The 21,779-nt window shown below is 53.4% G+C and overlaps 3 protein-coding genes across 3 annotated transcripts; 1 reads left to right on the top strand and 2 right to left on the bottom strand.

Annotated features, from left to right (window-relative positions):
- Window positions 1–289: 289 nt before the first annotated feature.
- On the top strand, window positions 290–4,518 carry PtA15_1A308 (uncharacterized protein; the record flags this gene model as incomplete). The annotated part of the gene is made up of 3 exons (XM_053165322.1): window positions 290–410; window positions 2,370–2,539; window positions 4,411–4,518. 3 exons carry the CDS (start codon window positions 290–292, stop codon window positions 4,516–4,518), a joined length of 399 nt encoding a protein of 132 aa, XP_053016525.1.
- Window positions 4,519–14,342: 9,824 nt separating this feature from the next.
- Window positions 14,343–14,578, bottom strand: PtA15_1A307 (uncharacterized protein; the record flags this gene model as incomplete). The annotated part of the gene is made up of 2 exons (XM_053165321.1): window positions 14,343–14,359; window positions 14,431–14,578. The coding sequence occupies 2 exons, from the start codon at window positions 14,576–14,578 to the stop codon at window positions 14,343–14,345; spliced, it is 165 nt and encodes a 54-aa protein (XP_053016524.1).
- Window positions 14,579–15,892: 1,314 nt separating this feature from the next.
- Window positions 15,893–19,439, bottom strand: PtA15_1A306 (uncharacterized protein; the record flags this gene model as incomplete). The annotated part of the gene is made up of 4 exons (XM_053165320.1): window positions 15,893–16,534; window positions 16,601–17,917; window positions 18,005–18,785; window positions 19,426–19,439. 4 exons carry the CDS (start codon window positions 19,437–19,439, stop codon window positions 15,893–15,895), a joined length of 2,754 nt encoding a protein of 917 aa, XP_053016523.1.
- Between the last annotated feature and the right edge of the window lie 2,340 nt (window positions 19,440–21,779).

The following is a 21,779-nucleotide window of genomic DNA, read 5'->3' as shown; positions in this document are numbered from 1 at the left end:
ACCCTGGACTTGTGAGATCAGTAGCCAAGACGCTCAGCTAGTTTAATTTTTACATTGGATGACTTCCCGCCGATTTTGAAAGCAGGTCATTTTCTATTTCCTACTTCTTAGCGTAGAAACCGCTTTCGCTCTCCTTTGAAAATAGAAAATAGCATTGAGCTGGTATTCCAACCCGAAGGGAAGTCCTCCGTTGCCCTTTTTCCTTGGACCACCATCAGTGTTGATATTTTCCCACACAGGGGTCTTACACGGCGATCCGCGCACGCGGCCAGACAGGCGCGTGTCCCAGATGCCGACGGCCCGGGCCCAGCCCTGGAGCAACGCTGGGCCGGTACGGTACTGTACGGTAACCGGCCATTTTGCGTACTGTACAGGAGTTCCTGCCCGTCTGCTTTACGGTAGCGGTACTAGTACCGCGCTATTCTGGGTCGGGGCCGTACCGTAATGGTTGCTTTTTTTTATTGCCCTGATTACTGTTATTGTAACGCGTTTCACCCCTGGTTACCGCGGTACCAGGGGTGAAAAACCCCAATCGGATGAGAAATTTTTTCTAGGAGTATCAGATCATTCCTATCCCCCTTCCCACGCACTCGCAACCCCATCAGAGCCTCTTCAATCCACCACAACCAAAAATGGTCTCGCAAGGGCCACAGGCAAATCCAAACAACCCATCCGGCGCCGATAATAACCCCGGGTATGAAACTGACCAGTCTCTTGGTCAGCCTCCACGACGACGCTCTTCACGAGCATCTTCGATTGTTAACACACCAAACATGGTGCCCACATCAAACGACTCACGCGTTAAATTAACCCGCCCAGCTGCTCAGAAACGGGCCGCAGTCGCAGAGTCCTCAGGCTCAGATCATGGCCGCCCCGATGAGGATGATTCAGAGTCTGCGGAAGGATCAACAGCGCCTCAAGGGAAATCTAAGCCCAAAAAGAAGAAACAACGCCGTCAAAAAAAAAAGAAAGGGAATTCCAGTGTTGGCGCGTCGCTGGTATGTCAATCAAGTGCCTACCCTTGATCTGTAGAGTTTTGATTGGTTTATTCAGCTGACTATTTGGGCTTGGTTTTTTTTTCTATCCTCCAAGGCAACGGGTAAAGACCCTGCCTTGAATTATGATCAGGATTCCGACAAAGGATCGATAGTCATCAAGCCCCGGGGGATGAAGAAACAGAAGAATGATGAGTTTGACAAGATCGAGGAATTCTACCACCCGCCAACCTATAAGCAAGGCGACCCGGAAGGAGTTCTTCTGAACTTCAAATGCAAGTGGTGCAGCATGATCTATCGTTGCTGCCCTGATAGCAATGGAAACCTTGTCAGCCATCGAGACGGCTTTACACAGATGGGAAGAAACGACCGTGGCTGTGTCAACCGCGCTAATGCCATCAAGGCACGTGCAAAACTTCCTCTTTCTGTCGCCGAACGGAGGAAACTGGATGGCAGTGGCAACGTGAAGCAGACTGGAATAGCTCAATTCCTGAAAGCCCAACCCCAGTTTGTCAATCGAGTCTTGAATCAGATCATCATGATCTGGCAGATTCGCCAAGCCCTGCCCTGGTCGCGCATCAAGGATCCAATCCTTCGCGCTGCTTTTCAGTACGCAAACAGCAAAGCAGTCCTTTATGGGAGGAAATGGTCGGCAAATGAGGCAAGGTATCTGCACTCAATGCTCAAGTTGCAGGTTTTCGAGGATTTGAATGTTTGTAATTTTATTTGTACATGCTTTTTTTGTGTGAAAGTTAATTTCATTTCCACACTCAAAGAATCTGGACACCAAGTTCTCCCTTATCCACGACGTCTGGACAACCAAGGGGAACCGATTTGCGTTCATTGGCGCGGCCGTGGCTTATGTGGATTCTGATTGGAAATATGTAGTCCGTCATTTAACATTGAAGATGATTCCCTGGAGGCACTTGGGACACCTTCTAGCTCGTCCGATTGCTTGCGTTCTTAGAAAAGGCAAGCTGTATCGTAAGATAAGTCTCCGGGTCACTTTTTTTAGTTGTTCCCAAGCCTGTGCTAATCCTTCCGGTCTGTCTTACATGCTGGCTCAGACCACCGACTCCGGATCCAACAATAACACCATGGCAAGTGCCATGTACGAGCTCTTTTACAATGACCCCAGAACCCAAGTTACGACCGAATATGGCGAGGATCTTTCCCAGCCCAATTGGGATCCAGAAACAATGCATGTCCGTTGTTTCTGCCACAAGCTTGCCCTGATTGTAAACGCCGGACTCCAGGCGCTGTCCTTGAAGACCCTCCCGCCATCAAAGACAAAGGAATCCGTTCTCGGATTTTTCCCAGTCTTGGGAAGAGTTGTCGAGGAATTGGAACCTGAATCTCCCTCTGAAGAAACAGCAGCACTTGAGAAGACAGCGGCCGCACCAGCGATTGAAGACTACGATGCGGGCTCTGAAAGTGACTATGGTAATGCTGATGAGGAATTGTTGTGCGAGGCGGAGAAGACAAACCCCGCGGGGTCGGAAACCCATGCAAAGTCTACAAAACTGCTCGAACTAACCGAGAAGGTCAGTTATCATTTTTTGGTGTTGAGGATTGGGCTCACATCTGACCCCTCCAATTTTTTCGTAGCTTGATATTGTGATCAAGCAGATCACCCGCTCAGCTGCACAGCGGGCAAATTTTCTGCAAACCGCCGAAGATCTCAAGATAAAAGTTACTCCTTTGATAGCTGGTTATGGTATTCGATGGAATATCAAATACCAAAGTTACCAGAAAGCGATTGATGCCCGCGATGTCATAGACCACATACTCAAGCAGGATCAGGCGCAAAAAGATGGTGGAATATTTTCAGATATCTATTTCTTGCCTCGCGACTGGAAGCAGATTGACAATCTGAATTCGGAGCTTGAGGTTTGCTACTTTCACTGCGGTCTTTGCTTCTGAAGGGTACTGATACACCACCATTGCTTCATTTACAGGTTTTTGTCAAGTTAACATCCGAGATGGAGGGAGATTCGGCGACCGGTGCTCATGTTATCCCGAAATATCTGGAGCTCAAGGAGAGTCTCACAGAAAAGATTGAACTTGCCGCGGAGAGCGACGCTCTGTACCCGATGTACCAAGCTATGTACAAGCGAGTGGAAAAGTATCTAGACGAAGCCATGCAATGCGAGACGCTTATCATTGCTACAATGATGCATCCTTGCTTCAGGATGCACCTCTTCGAGCTTGCCTTTGGCTCCGATAGCCAAGAAGTTACAGATAGCCTCAGTCTAATACAGCGGGAATTCAAGAAAACAAAAGCTCAGCAGGACCAACTTGCCAAAGAAAAGGCACCTATTGATCCCAAGATATCTATCATTGAAAAACCAGTGAAGAAACCGCCGGCTGGAAACTCCTTGATGTCACGTCTCGCCTCACGTATGGCCGTCCAACCAACAGCTCAGGCAAATGAGATTGAATCTTACTTGTCTGCCGAACTATCATTCAAAGAAGGTGCGATAGGAGACAAAAATTATCCGTTGACTTGGTGGAAGGTAAGTTTAGTCCTATACTCTTTTCCAACATGATCTTGGCTGACACACATGTGGTTTGTGACTCGTCAATAGGATCACCACCAAACCTACCCAACCCTTGCGGTAATGGCTCGTGCGTATCTTGGGACCCCGGCTAGCTCTTGCGCAGTTGAGAGGCTTTTCTCTGCGGCCTCTGATGTATGCAGCTCCAATCGCGGTGCTTTGTTGCCATCAACAATGTCGCGATCTGTGAGCAGCCTGATGTGGCTTCGCGAAGATGTCCCCCTGACAGGGGAGTTCAGCGAGGCTGGGAAGGCTTTGAATGTTCTGCTTCCCAAAAGCAAAAAATGAATGTCTTTTCTCCTTCCTCCCATCTGCCAATGGCAAAAGCTTTACTAGTTCCGGTATCACCGGTAACAAGCCGAATCTGCTGTTACCGCTTTTTTAATTTTGATATTCCTCATTCGGGCATACCGTAACGCACCCTCAAAAAAACATGTAAGAAAAAAGCGTACTGTAACGAAACAAACGGTACGAGAATTACAAAAAAAAGTACCGTAAAGTACCAAAAAAATCTACGGTACCTGTACGTTACCCGGTAACCGTAACGTACAGGTCCAGCGTTGCCTGGAGGAACAACGCCCGCGAGAGCCCGACGGCCGTTGAAAGTCGAAGCGCGAAAAAGCGAGCCGACTCGCGGCCCGCAGCGCTCTTTATCAGCATGCAAGCCTTGTGATGAGCACCTCAAGGGAGATCAGAGACTGCAGACACCCCGGAATTTTTCCTTCCTGTTATGAAAAAATTGGCCTTCCCCCCCAAAAAAACAACTCAGCAACCCAGTCAGGCCGAAGAGCAGCCCCTTCACATTGGGGAGGGGACGTCCTTCCCTGTGGGGTCAGTCGGGCGTGGACCGGCTCTAGGGGGCCCAGGCCCAGCCAGAGTCTGGCGCCCCGCCCTCACGCGCATTGGAGACCATTCTCCGGGCCCTCTCCCGGCCTTCTGTCTTGCCCAAAAAGCAGCAAACTTAGCGTTACGGGGGGCAGGTGTGTGGCCTAAGCGCGGGGGGCTCCTAGGGGCACGGCCGGATGGCCGGACGGCCTGGATGGGGGTAGACCACAGCGCCTTGCATGTGATGACAATTGAGAGACAGAAAGACACAGAAGGATTGTGAAATTTTGATCTAAATTGCTGCAAAATGTGAACCAGGCTAAAGGAAAACAGGATCAGAAAAACAATAAGAATAGAGAAACAACAAGAAAGATAGAAGAGATAAAATTTACCACCACAGAAGATAGAGAGATCAGGGAACAACCAAGGACAGGAGGAAGGAGAAGTAGAACAAGGACACTAAACAAGGAAGAGATAAGAGAAAAGGAAGGGGATCAGCCGAGGGATGGAGTCTTGAGGGTGTCGTCGTTCTTTTCTCACCAAATTGAGAATTGAGCCGTTCCGAATGATCTTGTGCTCGAACAAGGTCGAGAACAGATGAGAGATGTCCGTCTTGAGCGAGGTCGAGACGAGTGAGATTCTGAGATGGAGTCTTGAGCGAGGTCGAGACAGAAAGGGATCGAGTGAGATCGATGATAGAAGGGATTGAGCGAGGTCGATTGAGGAGGGGATTGAGTGAGATCAATGAGGAAATCGACGAGCGCAAATCGGAGAAGAGCGAGTTCTGAGATTAGTCAGCCCTTTTGCAGGGCTGTCACGGCGAAAACTCAACAAGGATCAAGCAAGATATTGTCTTCCAAAGGTCCGACGGACCTTCCATCGCACGGCCGGCCAGGCAAAGGCGTTGAAGCCAAGGAGGTTAGTGGGCAGTGAAAACACATCAAAGATTGAAAATTTGAACTGCAGGCAACAAAAAAACAGTGTCTGATGGGATTCATCTTCTTTTATGCGGCGGAGCTTTATTATTATACTTTTTACTTTATTTAGCCTGCTCGGAGCCCTAAGGCTACAGCATTGGCAGAGATGCAGAGCAGAGTTCTCCAAATCACCTGACTTTCTCCAGGATAATCTTGTGGAGGAGTGGTCCGGACACTTTGTGTCAACGGACACTCTGGAGTCTTTGTTGTCATCCCTCATCATATCCAGCCTAACTCTGCTTCTCAACATGATGAGGTCCAGATTTACCATACAGATGAGTACAGCAGTATGTCTAAGTTTTTTTTTTTCATTCTGAAAGCTGTTGGGATTTGAACATGGGAGAAATGAAAACAACAGGGTAAGCTAATGATTTGGCAGATTGGGAAGCAGAATGTTTTGCTTCTTTCTTGGTGCATTCATACAGCAAGGCCAGGAAAGCTTGCGGGTCCAGCAGCCAGAATATCCACCAAACATGCCAGTCCACCTCCGCCACCGGACCTTCCAAACATTCCAAACCTTCCATTTATTCCCCCTTCTTCCACCTTTGTCCGTCCCATCCCCCCCCCCCCCCTCCAGCAACAATGCCCCCTGACCAAATCCCCCCTCCCCGCCCAACCGGACCCACCCACAACCCTGCCAGCCAGCCAGCCACCCCACCGCCAAACATTTTCTTTTTTTCCGCTATTGGTGAGCCTGCCCCCCCCCCCCCAAAAAAAAACCTCAGCTGACCTTCCAACCCCCTCCGTCCATTGCCCGGACCACCTTCCAGACCAGCACGAGGCCGTTGACTGCACCACCAAAATTTTATTGGCCCTTGTACACCCATCATTTGAGAATCTGGTGCGTCGTTTCCCCTCCCCTACTGCGCCCCGCATTGTTCCAAATCTGGCTGACCGTTTGCCCATCTGATCAGACCATGCAGAACAAAACCCCCACAACCACCCCTTTTATGCTCAACCGGGGCACCTTGGAGCCGCTGCCATTTGCAAACGTCCCGGGTGAGACACAGGAGTCCTACCTTGGTCCCTCCCAGCCACCGGACTCGCAGGTGGCTGCCTGCAAGCTATTCTACAAGGGTTCGCCGACCCAACGCAACCACCCAATCCATGCCACTGGCCCCCCAACCAAGCCGCCCCCACAGCCACGCAACATTCACATCGAGCATTGCATCTTTCAACGAACAGTTGCGGGCCAGCTGGCCATGGCCAATCCAAATGCAGCCGTCCACACAAAGCAAGCACTTGCAGAGGTGCAAAAACACTGGGAGAAGGTCACCCCAAATGGCACCACCGTCTTGTTGTCAGTTGTGCAGCGGGTCACCTCGGCGCAGTTCCGTTTGGATGTTGTGGTGGCCCTGGGAAAGACAAAGACACATCTTGGGATGCACATTGACTTGATGGACGCCAACGGTCTCCTCAAGTGTCAGGGAGCGGTGAAGAAGCATCCTGTCTTTGGAGCCGGATGGAACACCATCATTGTGTCGGACGCGGATTTTGATTCTTACGTGGATGCGATCCTGTCAAAGCCCGACTCCGAGGTGATCATCCGGGTCATCATGGCCGACCCCTGCCGAACGGCCAAAGACCGGGAAACTGTGAGTTCAGCGGTTCTCTGAGTATGTATGTTCCGCTCCCTCCTTTGAGTATTGACTGGCTTGTGTCATGCTGTGCAGGAGCGCGCTCAGTACGACGCCCTGGCGATAGCCTATGGGTCCAACAACAACCGATTTGCGCTCGAAAGGGCCAGTGTCCGAGTTGCCCGCAATGTAAGTTGCAGACAAGTATTTCTCTTCAACTGGAGAGGGGCTAATATTTTTGGTTGGTCAGCCCCATGCGGATGTTGATGCTCAGGAACGGATGAGGATCACCCAAGAGCTCTACAAGTATCACCGCCAACTTTACGGTCGCAATCGCAAGTCCACGCGCATCAAGGACCCAGCCAACCCTGCAAGATCTTTCCGTGTCACCGCCGGCGGATATAAGACTTGGGCGATGGCAATAATGCACAGCGCACGGGGGGTTGATCAGGATCACCCGCCCAGAACTGATCAGTTTGTCTTGGAGAAGGAGGTTGTTTACTCCCTGGCCAAGTTGGCTGCCCAGGCATCCAATCGCCTGTCCAAACACAAGTCCGCCGCCACCGCTCCAGAAGATCCGCCATCAGGACTCCTGACGCTTGCTCAATCTACCCTGGCTGTGGATAAGCCGGGGCCTCGGCCCCCAGTGTTTGCATCGGTGAGCCAACAGGCAAGCTCCGTGGGGGCTGGGTCCCCACTCCCGCGCTTGGCTGCGGATTCAGCCGACCCCAGCAGGGCCACGTTGCCTCCCCCCATTGGGGCATCAACACCTTCCACCCCTGTGTACACGCCCGTCCAAAGATCTGTGTCTGGTCAATTTTTACCGCCACCTGTGGTGCCGACAGCCGCTGGGGCGCAACCCAGCCCTCCGGCCAGATTTGATATTCCCTTGCCGTCACCCACAAAGGTTTCTGCGGATTTGTTGTTTCCGAAAAGCGTGGCGGCTCAGGCGGCCGCAGACAAGCTCAACCTCTCAGACCAAGACAAGCTCCCTTTTAGCCCGGACCCATCTGTACACGTGTGTTCCACCTGTCAGAACAGCTTGGCAAGCACCGACATTGAAATCCTCCCGCGGCCCAAGTCAGACGTAGATAGGAAGGGGTTTGTCCATTGATCTCCTGCACGCAAGATTGCGCGCAGCCCGCACGGGGATGGCATTGCTCACACAATCAGCTGCATCAACTTTGGGTGGGCCAGATCCCCGATTCGCGCCCAGCCCGTCTCGCCAACTCTCAAGACTCCTGCATCTTGTTCCTGCTCTGATTCCATGGCCTCATGGTTTACCGAGTCTGTGCCCACCGCCGACTACCCGCTCAACGAAGCGGGGAAGGCCCTCACAATGGAGGCCTTTCTAGACTTATTGTGTTTTGACAAGGGGGATGTGAACACCCGCGGTTTACTTGCAATGTCCCACATTTGCCGATGGGACTTTTTCCTGCAGACCTCCCCAAGGGTATTGGAAACCAAATTTGGTTTTCCCTATGCCGTTGCTTGCCAGTTGATCAAGGGGGCCATGTGGCTCATCCCAACCCATGTGATTGTCCCCAACCCAAAAGGACATACAAGCCCTCCCCGCCAACCAATCTCACACAACAACTACCCAGCAGCCCATCCAAGCAATATCTCCCACAAGCCACCCATCACAGCAATTGCCCCACCCCCTCAAGACTCTGCCAGCGCCAGCGGCCCGCCCGCTCACCCGGAGGATCACCCCACGGGCCATGGTACCAATGAGACCACCACCGACGGCACCCACAGGGTGTGATTGACCGTCTGGTTCATGGCTGCCAGGGGAGCCATTATGCTGGAGCTCGGCCTGGATTCGTGGCCGGGCTACAATATAACTATTTTATCTAGTCTCACTCTACTTATATCTAGTCTCAGTAAGACTATTTACCCTGGCGTTGATTGCTAGCCGCTATGGCCCATTTCCTCTTTATCTTGTTTCCACTTTATCTTGTCCAAATAAAACCATCAACCCCGGCTCTGATTGATGTCCGGGCATGCAGTTACCAACTGAAATATGGCTGTTTTCCCTTTTTTTACTGTTCCCAAATGGTGATTCTACCTGTTTGTTATCCCCCATTTGCAACAGTAATACACAGCTGAGACCCAGGCGCAACTGACGCCTTGTGCCAAAAACTGCTTGCAAAGCAGCCCCCAGGGGCAACTGCTGACTTGGCGGATAACAGCCCCCAGGCGCAACTGAGGACTTGTGTGGAAAACTGCTCGCAAAACAGCCCCCAGGAGCAACTGCCAACTTGGTGGGTAACAGCCCCAATGGGCGACTGCTGACTTACACAGCCCACGAGGACTTGCCCGTGGCAAGCGCAGGACTTCAGCCTTGACCGATGACTTAGGGCCCGCTTTAAAGTGTTGTGGGGCATCAATATCTGGAGCCCCAGGCAGGAGGTATAGCTAAATTGCAAGAATCATTTTGATTTGATTGATTACAAATTGATTCAGAAAGTGTAAAATTATGACATGTCACATCCGTGATATGCCACTTGACTTTGCCCCTTTCCTTCCTTCCACTCACGTTACCCCTGTCATTCTCTGCTCAACTCACTCGACTCTCAACTCACTCGACTCAACAACTACCTCAAACTTTCAATTCTCAACTCATTCAACAATCAACACTCAGACCCAACTCAATCAACATCAACAACTATTTCCTTCTTTCTTCCCTTGTCATTCACATTCCCAACTTCCCATTCTTTGTCTGGTAAGATTCACTGTGTCCGTCCTCATCAGCTCAATCAACTAACAATCATATCTCAGTCCGCTTTACTGTCAATTCTTCCATAGCTCTCCATCTTTCAATCTGCCTGTTCTCTCACATCTCTGCCTGCTCAAGTGTTGGTTCTTTCATCATTCTCTCTATTCTCTTTCTTCTTCAAGCTCTTCTAATTGTTCTCTCTCCAGTTGTGTTGGCCTCTGTTAGGCAATAAAGTCTTCAATCATAAATCTTTTAGAAAGGAGGAAGAAAAAGAATAGAAATGGAACAAGGGGAGACATAATAGGCCTCCACACCGCGCTGATGCCCACCATCAGAAGCCCCCTGCAGAGTACCCACTGCCAAGGAAGAGGTTCCTCATCATACAAGGATTGGCAACGTTTGGGAGCACATCCTTAATGATCTGAGCGTCCTGTCGGGTCCCTGTCAGAATCTCCATGCGCTTCAGGTAAGTTTTCAGGGTGGCAAACACCTTTTCGATTGGGTTGAAAACCGGAGAATAGGTTGGCAGATACATTAGGAGGACGCCCGCGTTTGCGCATACCTCAGCAATCCGGCCACCATGGTGGATAGGGGCGTTGTCCATGATCAGGACACTGTTTTGGCCCGGGAAAGGATTCATGACAGGCATCTAGGACACCAGAACAGTAACGTGCAATCAGTGAGGACGTATTCAATAACAAACAGGCAAAAAACAGGCAACAAAACTCGGGGACTTACCAACACGTCCTCAAGGAAGTACTCCATGTCAATGCGCCGCATTGTTCCCACCTGAGCAATGCACTCCAGACACCTGTCCAACAAGACCGCCGGGAGAACCAAAACACGTGGGGCCCCTAGGGGCTTAGGGATGCGTTGAGTGCGGCGGCCGCGTAGTGCCCAGGCTTTGTCACGTGAGTGTGTCCCAAGCAATACTCCCGCCTTGTCTATAGAACAAAAGAGGCCAGACAACGTTTTTCCTGGGGGCTGGAAAAAATCTGGAGAGTGGCTTACCCACAAACACCAGAAATTCCGCAGGATAATTCCCCACGCGGGCCACGTAGTTTGCCCGTGCCTCGGAGCATTGGTTTGGATTCACAGTCCGGGCGGTTTTCTTTGTCATGAGAAGGCGGAACTTCAACTCCGCTTGTATGGTGCTGATGGGATGTTGAGTGCCGGTCAACGCCTGGATGTGATTCTGGATCTCATCCAGGTACAGGGTGGGCTCTGCCTCCAGCGCGGCAAGGACGAACTCAGCCTCCTTGCATATGAACGCCAATGGGCGGCCCCGCTTGGCGTCAAGTGCCGGGTCTCCGACAGCATCGCGGGTGTGTCAGTACAAGGTCTTCCACCGGAGGAGGGAGTCTTTGGAGACTTTGTGGTTGAGTGTTTGATTGATCTCCGCAAGTGATTTGCCTTGCACCGCCATTTTGACAACAATCACCTTCATGTTGCGCAAATACTTCACAAACACCATTTGATCTGTGCAAAAAAACACATGGGTGAGTGGGGGGAGCGTAAGAAACACCCCAAACGGTGACGGCACATGGCTCACCACTAGCAGTATGGAATTCGGAGGCTGGAGTGATCTCGTTGGTGGTGCAGTCAACGGCCTTGTGCTGGTCTGGAAGGTGGGCCAGGCAATGGACGGAGGGGGTTGGGAGGTCAGCTGAGGGGGTTTCTTTTTTTGGGGGGGGGGGGGGGGCAGGCTCACCAATAGCGGCAAAAAAGAAAATGTTTGGCGGTGGGGTGGCTGGCTGGCTGGGTTGTGGGTGGGTCTGGTTGGGCGGGGAGGGGGGATTTGGTCGGGGGGCATCGTTGCTGGAGGGGGGGGGGGGGGATGGGACGGACAAAGGTGGAAGAAGGGGGAATAAATGGAAGGTTTGGAATGTTTGGATGGACTGGCATGTTTGGTGGATATTCTGGCTGCCGGACCCGCAAGCTTTCCTGGCCTTGCTGTAACAATACAGACTAATCAAGAATGAATATATGATAACAGCAAGTAGAGACTATCAAGAATGAATATATGATAGCAAGACAGCAGCAAGTGGCGAGCAACGGCGATTGCAAGGTTTACGGCGGCTGGTAGCGGAGTAGGACAAGAAACAGAATGAGTATAGATATGCACAAAAGCCTAGGATGGTCCAAGGTTTTACAAAGTTGGATTGTTGGGAGCTTGATCAATGGCTACTCCTTTGTCCGCATGAAACAAATCCACTTCTGGGTGATCACAGTTGTAGATACAAGGGCGAGTTGTCTCAACAAATCTTCTGATACGTTTGTTGTCTTTGTGAAATTGCCTGACATCTGGATCGACACTTAATAGCTCTTGCAGCGCGATCGAAATTTCGGGCGTGAGACAGGCAATGTTGTCCAACCCATGGAAGATTAGAGAGCCGCGTTGAGGAATCGTTGGTAGCTCGTATGTAGTACTTTTAGTTTTAAAACTGAAAAGAATGATCAGATACGGAATTTTGCAGTCGAGTTCGACTTCCGCATAGTTGGAATTCCACTTGGGACCTTCCTCTGGGAATTTAAAAGAGCCGTTCTTGGCCTGGACTCCGCAGAATGAGATGTGATCTTTAGTGAGAGTAGACTCAGCATCCTCCGGGGCAAGGTAGACAGTGAACATCTGGTCAAATCCCCTTTGATCTGGCTTGCACTGTACTGCCAGGCCTCGGTACAAAAAATTTAAAAAGTCGGCCAGTTGTGGTGTATAAGTGATCTGGACGAAGTGGTTCCAGAAAATCCGACCTTCTTTCAAGAGCCGAGCTTGGTGAACGTTTTCCATGTTCAACTGGAAGACCGATTCTTCTGCTCCCGTTGATTCATCTTTTCCAGCTTGTTCTGGTTTGCTAGTTGATTTTCCAGTTGATTTTCTAGTCGATTTTCTAGGTGGTTTGCTTTTTTCAGCTGTTTTTTCTTCCCCAGTTGGTTCTTCTTTTCCTGTCAAGGCCTTCAAGAAATCCGCCAATCGAACTGAGCACCCATATGTAATATTTGGTTGTTTGGTGCGGATAGGTGAGGTCAACATGGCTTTCTGCATCGCCCGCAACAGGATGATCCTCGAAACCAGCTCGCCAGAATTGCCCGAGGAGATCAGTCCTTGTTGCATGAACGAAGTCAGAGCCTTGATGCAGGAAATGAGCCTGGAATCGTCTTCTGCGAGGAAGTAGTTGGCCGCCATAGACAACGTGTATTGTGATGGGTACTCGCTGATCAATCGTTCGCGCGTATCTGATATATACAAGCAATGCGCCATATGACTCGAAACTAACTCAGAATTCAGCCTTGAGGCTTCGAATATCTGTGGCTGAATTGTACAGCCTAGCAAAGCGAAAATTTGACCTTTGGATAGGGCGTCAGAACTACAAGGGAAGCAAAGCAGCTTTCCGATGGCCATCTTTCTGACATTTTCCGCAATCACATCGGGTTTGAGGGATCGTGGCGGCTTTTCGACCGTCTCGACATAAATCCGAAAAAACGGGGTGCCATAACTGAAAAGTCTTCGCGGTGATAGCAATTCATCCCACGTCTCGGGTGGAGAGGAGGAAACCTTCAAATCAAAGGTGGCAATATCATATATTGGCGCGTACAGCTCTTTGGAATCCTCCTCAGAATCCGGCAGAGGTCTTGCGCTGGGATCGTTTTGCAGGGCAGGCAAGAAATTCGCGACCTTTGATGTCGTATCCGTGAAGATTGCAAAGAAGTTGAGCTGAGTCGGTACTTTAGATAAGACTCGACAAAGTGCGCGAAAGTACGATAAATTTTGAGCATCGCCTGATCCCTGTTCGACGAGGGCCCGTGCCTCATCAATGCCCAAGAGTATCTTCAGTCCAGGATTGCTGATGAAGCTTGTGCTTGTTGCCAACTTCCTCAGATTCTCTTTGAAGGCGGCAGAAGCAGCTGGTCCCTCTTCTCCAATCTTTTCCATTGCGCGTCGAACTTGAGTTGCCAGTTTACCGCCATGTTGGTGATTGTAGTCACTCCATTCCAGGAGTAGTTGCTTCTCATTATGGTCGGAGGTACGAGTGGAGAAAAAATCGGACACCACGTCGAAAAGAGCAGCCAGGAGTCGATAATAATGCACTAAGATTTCGGGTGCGTTCATCTCAAGTTGAAATTCGTCAGCCAGTACAGACCTCGGGGGAATTCCAGTCGATTTATGTGGGCGAAGGCAGATGTAAATAACACATATATTTTCCGAAAGCTGCATGAGGAAGCGAGTCTTTCCACTCATACTCGGCCCAATCAACGCGGTATATGGGGCGAGATATTTCTCGGGCTTCCAATTTTTCGCATATTCGCTGAGACATTCGAGGATTGGTTTCACAATTTGATCGTTCCTCAAGTATGGATGGTTGTAGCCGTCCTTCAGGGTTTGGACATGCTGGACGTCGGTTGGATTTGCTGGTGCAGGTTTGAGAAGTTTCTCTCCCGCCTCATGGGACGGGGCTGCGAGTGCCTCAAGCATTTCTGGCGTAGAAATCGGGGGTTCTGCGGCAGCCAGTTTCGGATACCGATGAAAGAACACAAGCCGGAGGAATTTCACATTCAACTCGTGATCTATTTTCCAAGCAGATTGATGCCAGTCACGGGAAACGATTGGCTCGGAAAGGGACAAATTCCACATCCATGTGCAAGCTTCGATGGGCATTTGCGGAGTTACTTGTTCAAAAGCTTTAGTAAGCTCGTCAAGATATTGGTTGACCTGGGACACTTCAAGTACGAAAAAGTGAGCTGATGCGTGCAAAGCGCGATGATAAATGCAATTCAACATACGTGAGGTTGCATTGAGCAATCTTGCGACCGAGTTTTGAGCGTCCTGGTCAAGTGGATGCAATTCTTCATATCGACGTTGAACGATGTCTCGGTCCGATGTAACATTTCGACCTTGTGGGCTCGTAAGGACCTCTGGTGATGGGTTCATTTTCGGAATCTGCGGGTAGATTAAGAGAACGTTAACATTGTGCCGGGTATGGTTTCAGTCATGAATCAATCAAAAGTCAACTTACGACTATGTAGGAAGAGCCAAGGAGCAGGTGGCGATGATTGCCGGTTCAAAACGATTACTCAAGGACAACCCAGCAGGATCGGTCGTTCAAAGGCCTTTTGAATGACGGTTGATGTGTATGTCGCCAACGAACGGCTGGAGTGATGAAGATACGTATAAAGAAAAAACCCCTGTTGAAGTTCTGGGGTAAATGTCAAATTCAGGCTCACGGTGAAGAAATAAGTGTCGCATTTTTCCGTGCAACACCCAGACGAATTCACGCGCAGTCACTGCGGAAGCTGCACAGTCACTGCGGATGCAACAGTGTTGGCCAGGGAGGAGACTCGAGAGGAGGCTCCAGAAATCCGACAACTCACGAGTCCCTTCTATGTGGAGGGGGGACCTTCCCTGCGGGGGCTGCTGGGGAACCAGCCAAGCTAGAGAAACCTCGCAATATTTCCTTATGACTGATGTTAAAAAAACCTGGCCCTCTCCAAAAAAAAACAAGCGAAAACCGTCGAAAAACCAGGCCGGCCGAAGAGCCGTGGCCCTCGTCAGGGAGGGCATGTCCTTGTCCCTGGGATCCTTTGGGTGTGGCCCGACGCCCTTAAAGCGCCGAAGCAGCGCGCCATCCTGCGCCTGTTCTCCCCCTTGTTCAAGCACCTTGCAGGAGCGCCGCCCAGCGACCCAGGGAAAGTGTTCTCCGCACGCAGAGATGGCTGCATTTGGCGGGCCCACACACGGCCAGCCTACAAATGGCTATGAATGAAGGACTTGCAGGGGCCGCGGGTTTTGGGAGCAAGGTGGGCAAGATGAGCGCGCAGAAAGACACCCAAGAGCCAGCCCTTTGCGCGAACTTCGCCGCCCCACCACTGACGTCCCAAGCTGAGGTCAAAAAAAGCCCATGTATGTGCACCCGATCTTCCAATGGTTCCCGGCCAAATGCACCAACCCTGTCGGGCCCAAAAACGGCCCTCATGCCCCAGCCCCTCCTTCGCAGACGGGCGCTTCGCAGCCACGAGGGACTTGAGCTGAGTTCGGGAGGCTGGCTCGGGCGCCCCGCTCACACGCACATTGCATACCGTCTCTCTCTCTCTCACACACACGGCCTCCTCCCGGCGACGAAAAGCAGCAACCTTAGCGCTCCGGGCAGAGACGGGCATGGGTTTCACGGGGACACGGCCGGCCGGACGGACGAGCACACAGAGTGTCGCAGGGGATGAGGATTTGGAGACAAGAAACACAGAAGGATCACGCGAGAAGCTGGGGTCCAAAGGCGCGGCGGACCTTGGAACGGAGGGCGGGCCAGGCGAAGGCGTTGAAGCCGAGGAGGAGGAGGATGTGGGAGGCGAGGAGGGCGGCGGCGGCGAGGATGAAGCGGGGGGAGAAGACCTTCCAGACCATGAGGTGGCGGCGGAGGTGGAAGATGAAGAGCATGTTGAGGAGGAGGAGGAGGGCTTGGAGGGCGAGGAAGGTGAGCTGGCTCTCGACGAGCTGGGTCTCCAGGGTGCGAACCTCAGCCCCTCCCCGCTGCTCGGTAGGCGGGTGGAGATTGATGACCGGCTCGAACTTCCAGAGGCCGAAGAGGGGCAAGGCGAGGACGACGAGGACGAAGCCGGCGAACGAGTTGAGGAAGACGAGGATGGGGGAGAGCAGAGGGTGGGCCTGGGTGAGCCCGACGAAGGCGGCGTTCCATTGGACGGAGGCGAAGGTGGCCTGGTGGCCGGTGCCGAAGAAGACGAGGTGGCCGAGCAGATAGAGCCCCGTGAGCATGTTGAGGTCGCAGGGAGGGACCAGCGCTGGGCCCGACGGGGTGTTGTGGGTGGCCGCGCTGCGGACGGCATTGGGCAGCGCATGTTCGAGGGCGGCGAGGTCGACAAACGCGTCGTTGAGCTCGACGAGCGCGAGGACGGCGACGAGGGCCAGGCCGAGGACGAGTTGTCCGGTGGGCGGGGTGACGAGGAAGAGGATTGCGAAGACGGCGGCAAGGAACATGAGGTAGGAGGAGCCGTAGACGTTGGCGAAGCCGATGACGAGCAGGCGCGGCTTCTCGGCCGCGGCCTCCTCCGGCTCGACCCTCTGCACGTCGATGCAGACCGGCAGGATGAGCCAGACGATCGAGCCCGCGAGCACGCTCAGGACGACCGCCGCGCGCGCCGCAAGCAGCTTGACCCAGCCGGCGGTCTCGGCCAGACTGGCGGCCATCGAGGGGGCGTGGGTGGCGAGCAGGTAGTCGGAGATCGCGTGCTGGACGGCGCAGAGGAGCGCGAGCCGCCACAGGCCGCCGAAGAAGAACGAGGCCGGGCCGCGGTACGAGTCGGAGATCCCGAGGAACCAGGCGGGCACGATGGGCAGGCCGATGGCCAGCGGGATCGCAAGACTCATCACCCACGCAGGCGCGCTGGAGCTCGTGTCGCTGCCGTAGAAGGTCACCGAGCATCCCCCGTGCTGCTCCTCCCTGCAGACCGTGGAGAGGCCGATGAGCCGGACGCAGATGGCGAAGAGGAGCCCGAAGACGAGCAGCCGGTTGCGTAAGGCCGGCTTCGGGGCGCCGATGCCCCGGACGAGCGCGGGCAGGACGACGGCGAAGGCGAGCAGATGCGGGACCACATGGTCCTCCCAGACGGTGAACGAGTTGCTGCCTAGACTGATCGCATGGAGCGCGACGGGGACGAGCTTGACGAGCGTGGCGGGCGCGGGCCTGCGGAGGAGGCGGACGTGGGCGTACTCGGGCGGATGCGGACGGTGGAGGAGGACGCCGATGGCGGCGCCGAGGGCGGCGCCGGTGAGCAGGGTGACTGGGCGGGAGAGCTCTTGGGGGAGCAGGGAGGGGGTGGCGAAGGCGAGGGCAGCGGCCAGGCCGAGGCCGAGGAGGCCGGCGGCGCGCGCGGCGGGGAGCAGGGTGCGGATGGGCGCGTTCCGGGGGCGCGAGGAGTGCTGGAGGGCGGCGCGCAGCTTGAGGGCGACGAGGAGGGAGAGCAGCATGGTGAGGATGCCGAGGGCCATGAGTCCGGGGACGAATCTGGCCCAGATCGAGCGCGCGGTTTCGAGCAGGGTGCGCGCGAAGCGGCGGTGGGCGCGGAAGGCGGTCGCCGGGTCTGCGTGCTCCGAGGAGAGCGTGGCGGCGTGGGTGTGGAGGGACCTCAGGAGGGGCAGGTGAGGCAGGAGGTCGTTGGAGACGCGGGCATAGCGCTCGACGAAGGCCAGCAGCTGGGCCGAGTTGGTCTGAGTGGCCTCGAGGAGGGCGTCGATGGGGGAGGGGGTGCGGAAGAAGAGCTCGGGGATGATAGCGCCGAGGCTGCTGAAGGGGATGGGCAGGCCGAGGAGGAGGGCGAGGGAGGGGACGAGGTCGATCTGGGGGACGGTGCGGGTGGGGCCGATGCCCTCCAAGTCGAGCCAGTCGGCGTGGGGGTCGAGGACCCAGTCGGGCATCGGACGGGTGCTGCGGAGGGGCCGGGCGGCGGAGTAGAGCCAGAGGGCGGTGGAGACCTCCGGGAAGCTGTCCCCGCCGTGGTCGCCCTTGGGGTCCATGCCGTGGTCGCCCATGACGACCAGCAGGGTCTCGGCGTCCATGGCGGCGACGGTGCGGGCGAGGAAGCGGTCGTACTCGGCCAGCTTGGCGTGGATCGACGGGTGGGCGGCGCCGAAGCGGTGGCCGGCATGGTCGAGCCCGAGGACGTGGCCGATGAGGACGTCCCACTGCTCGGTGGTGTTGCCCAGGAGCTTGGAGAAGTGGGTCTGGACGCCGGTGTCGACGGTGTGGAGGTCGTGGACGTTGAAGCTCTCGAAGGGCGCGGAGAGGTTCGGGTGGAAGAGGGTGGTGCCGGGGAAGAGCTTGGTCCAGGTGTCGTCGCCGGCGAAGGCGATGGTCTTGTTTTGGGCACGCAGCTGGGCGGGCCAGCTGTCGTCTTGGATGCGGAGGTTGGTGGCGGCGAAGTTGGCGGAGAAGTCGATGAAGGTGGGCAGGCTGCCGGTGGCGATCGCCTTGAGTCTCTGGAGGGTCGTCGTGGGGGGGTCGGCGCGGAAGTGGAAGAGCAGGGAGTGGGCGGGGTGCTGGATGGTGAGTGTGCGGGGGAGGGCGAGCGGGGAGTGGCTGGCGAGCAGGAAGTCGGTGCGCAGGGCGTCGATGAGCAGGACGATGAGCCTGGCGTGGGTGGGTGGGGTGGCTGTGGTTGTGGGCGTGCTGGTGGTGGGCAGTGCGGTGCGGGTGAGCAGGAATCCCCGGGCGAAGGTGGCGAGTGCGCTGGCGTGGAGCAGGCTGAGCAGGAGGATGGCCCAGCTGGGGCGGAAGGCTGCTGGGGGAGTCAGCTGGTGGTCAAGTGGAAGTAGCTGGTTTGCTTACCCTTTTCCTTTTCCTTCTCCTTCTCCTTCTCCTTCTCCTTCTCCTTCTCCTTCTCCTTCTCCTTCTCCGTCTCCTTCTGCTCGTTCTTCGTCATCGTTTAGTCTGCTGGCCGGAGCGTCCTGCGAACGCGGCGGGGTGCGGAATATGGGGACTATCGGGCCATCAACTCAGCTGTCGGCACTCGCGGCCACTCTCGGGAAAAGGAGGAAGACGAACCTCGAGGCGACACAGCCCTCGCCGGTCAGCTGTCGTCTCTCCAGTAATCGATCCCCCGGAGGACCTCCCGTTAGGGTAATTAGACTATTTCTGTAACCCAACAATCTCAGCAATCACCAGCAGAGGCTTGCATCCCCACTGGGCAGACAGCTATCACACCAGAAACAAATCGACCTTCTGCAGAAACATCTTCCACCATCCCAGAGTGCGTGCCCAGGAGGCTCACACAAGGATCAGCATCAAAATGTATGAAAAGTTGGGAAATCATCAATTCAAACTACATCACACAAATCGTGTATGGACAAGATCAAAAAATGTATGGATTGAGTCAACATTCTGCATGGGGTTTCCTGGGTCCTACTGTGCTCTCTAATTTCCTCTGGAACAATATGTAGGAAAGATTCTGCGCATCTACATCAAATTGGACACTTTTCACACCTCTCACCTCTCTTTCATAATCATTCTTGAGAACCTATCTTCCACCCATGCAGCCAATCCCATGACTTCAAGTCTGTGGCCTCAACTTCAGCTATGAAAAATGTGGTACCAAGTACTTCAGCCCATCCACTGCACACACAGTTTTGTATGTGGATATGGGTGGAAGATATGTAGCATTCAGAGAGAAATCACATTCACCTTGCTTTCTCTTTCAGCACACCTCTTGAGCCTCCCACTAATGAGTGGCTTATCAAGGAAGGAGTGGGGCCTTCCTAAATGTTTCCTGAATCTTGGAGCTGCAACTCCCTTCTACTAAATGGCCTGTGGTTTTGGCGGGCTTCAGGCCAAGGGGACCATTGCAAAGCTCAAAAGTGTTCCTGAGAACCTGTTGCTGAGTGCAGAAATGAGCAAACCTCTGCCTTCCCCAGCTCACTAGACACTAGGAAAAGAGCCCCCCAATCTCAGATTGGAAGGTTTATCAAAAGATAGCCTACTGCACTACAAGAATAACTTACTCAACTGCTAGCAGTTGACATGCAGCTTACTGCCGTTCTAGCTTCACACAAACACAAATAAGCTTTTCCTGCACATTCAATGTTCATTGAAGCTCAGTCAACAGTAAGCCCTGACAAAGGCTTGTGTAATACCACACAAGATTGCTTAGAGTTCTTGCATGTCACTTCACTTTTTCTTGTGGTGAAACAGTCTATATTGGCTGTTATCAAGGGTATTTTTGGACCCATGGAGCTTATATTTAACTATTTTTTACAAGCTTGTTAGACTTGATTTGTGTTATTGTAACTCATTTTTCAATACAGTCATTCTTGAACAGCTTGTGGGCTTGAGGCCAAAAATATTATTTATCTTTTTATTTTAGCCACAGGCCTGTACAGCTTCACTGTGCAGGCAGTCAAAACCCCTTTGGGTGGCTGTTTGGCTCAACAAGGGTGCCACACTGGCTACAGGTAGGGTTGACAATTGGGCTGGGTGTCCAACAGGCTATGGGTTTGGGCCGGGCGCGGACAGTGCTTTTATGGAAATATTGAGCTTTGGCCCGGCCTGTTAAAGTTGCTAAGCGGCGCGGGTTGGCGCGGGCTGCCTGTTGGGCGCCTGTGGGCTTTGCCTTGCTCATCTGGTGCGGCCAGAAGCTCAGATGATAAGTGTGCCATGCCGGAATCCAAGACCCGGTCACAGGAACTGTGAGAAAATCTCCCTTTTCTGCATTTACTGAGTTGAACAAGGTTAAAAAAATCCATAGGAAACCCTGTGAAAATCTAATCTTCATGAACTATGTGCCCTTCACCTTGGCAACTTGGTGTACAGACAGCAGCCAATCCAACGCACCAGGTGCCAAATCAGACCTCTACCTTGAGGAGAGGAATGTTGGCATAACCAGTTATGAACAGTTTGATCTCCTCAGCTGGTGGACAATCAATGCCTCCCGCTTTCCGACCCTTTCAAAGCTCGCCAAGGTAATCTTGATGGCCCCAGCAACCTCTGTGGCATCAGAATCGGCCTTTTCCATTGGGGGGTGTGTCTTGGACGACTACCGAAGCTGCCTGAGCAACGAAAACACTGAAGCACTCTTATGCACTCAAGACTGGATTAAGAAGTAGCCTCTTTTCTTCTTTCTTGACTACTTTATTTTACATTCTTTTCTATAACGTTTTGCTTGTAGCTGCCCCAGTTGCATAGTACATGTCTTCAAATTGTAAAAATATACACGTCTCCTCCTCCAAAACTACATTTTTTTAGGGTCCTTCTACCTGGCCCGTGGGCCCCCAGGGGGCTGCCTGCAGGCAGCCTGCCATGGCCCGCTGGCCATTTGGCCCAACAGGGAGCCGCTGGACTGCCCGTGTCCGTCTCATTGCGGACACGGGGTTGGGCCGGACAGCAACATCTGAGGTTTTGGCCCGGCCTGGCCTGTCCAATTGAGTCGCGGGCTGAGGCAGGCTAGCCCGTGGGCGGCCTGAACCCGCCCAATTGTCAACCCTAGCTACAGGGCAGGGGAGGGGCATGCGGCGAAGGGTCTGATTGGTGTAAAATTGATCCAGGATTGTGATGGTGCAACCCTTGAGGCCCCAAGGCTAAAAACAAAGAAATTAGTGATTTTCTTCTAACCACATTACTGTATGCAGCCTG

The sequence above is a fragment of the Puccinia triticina genome, chromosome 1A (genome assembly GCF_026914185.1).
Source record: "Puccinia triticina chromosome 1A, complete sequence".
NCBI classification, from domain to species: Eukaryota; Fungi; Basidiomycota; class Pucciniomycetes; order Pucciniales; family Pucciniaceae; genus Puccinia; species Puccinia triticina.
The sequence above is the reverse complement of the archived record's forward strand: the minus strand, read 5'-3'. Positions and strand labels throughout refer to the sequence as shown.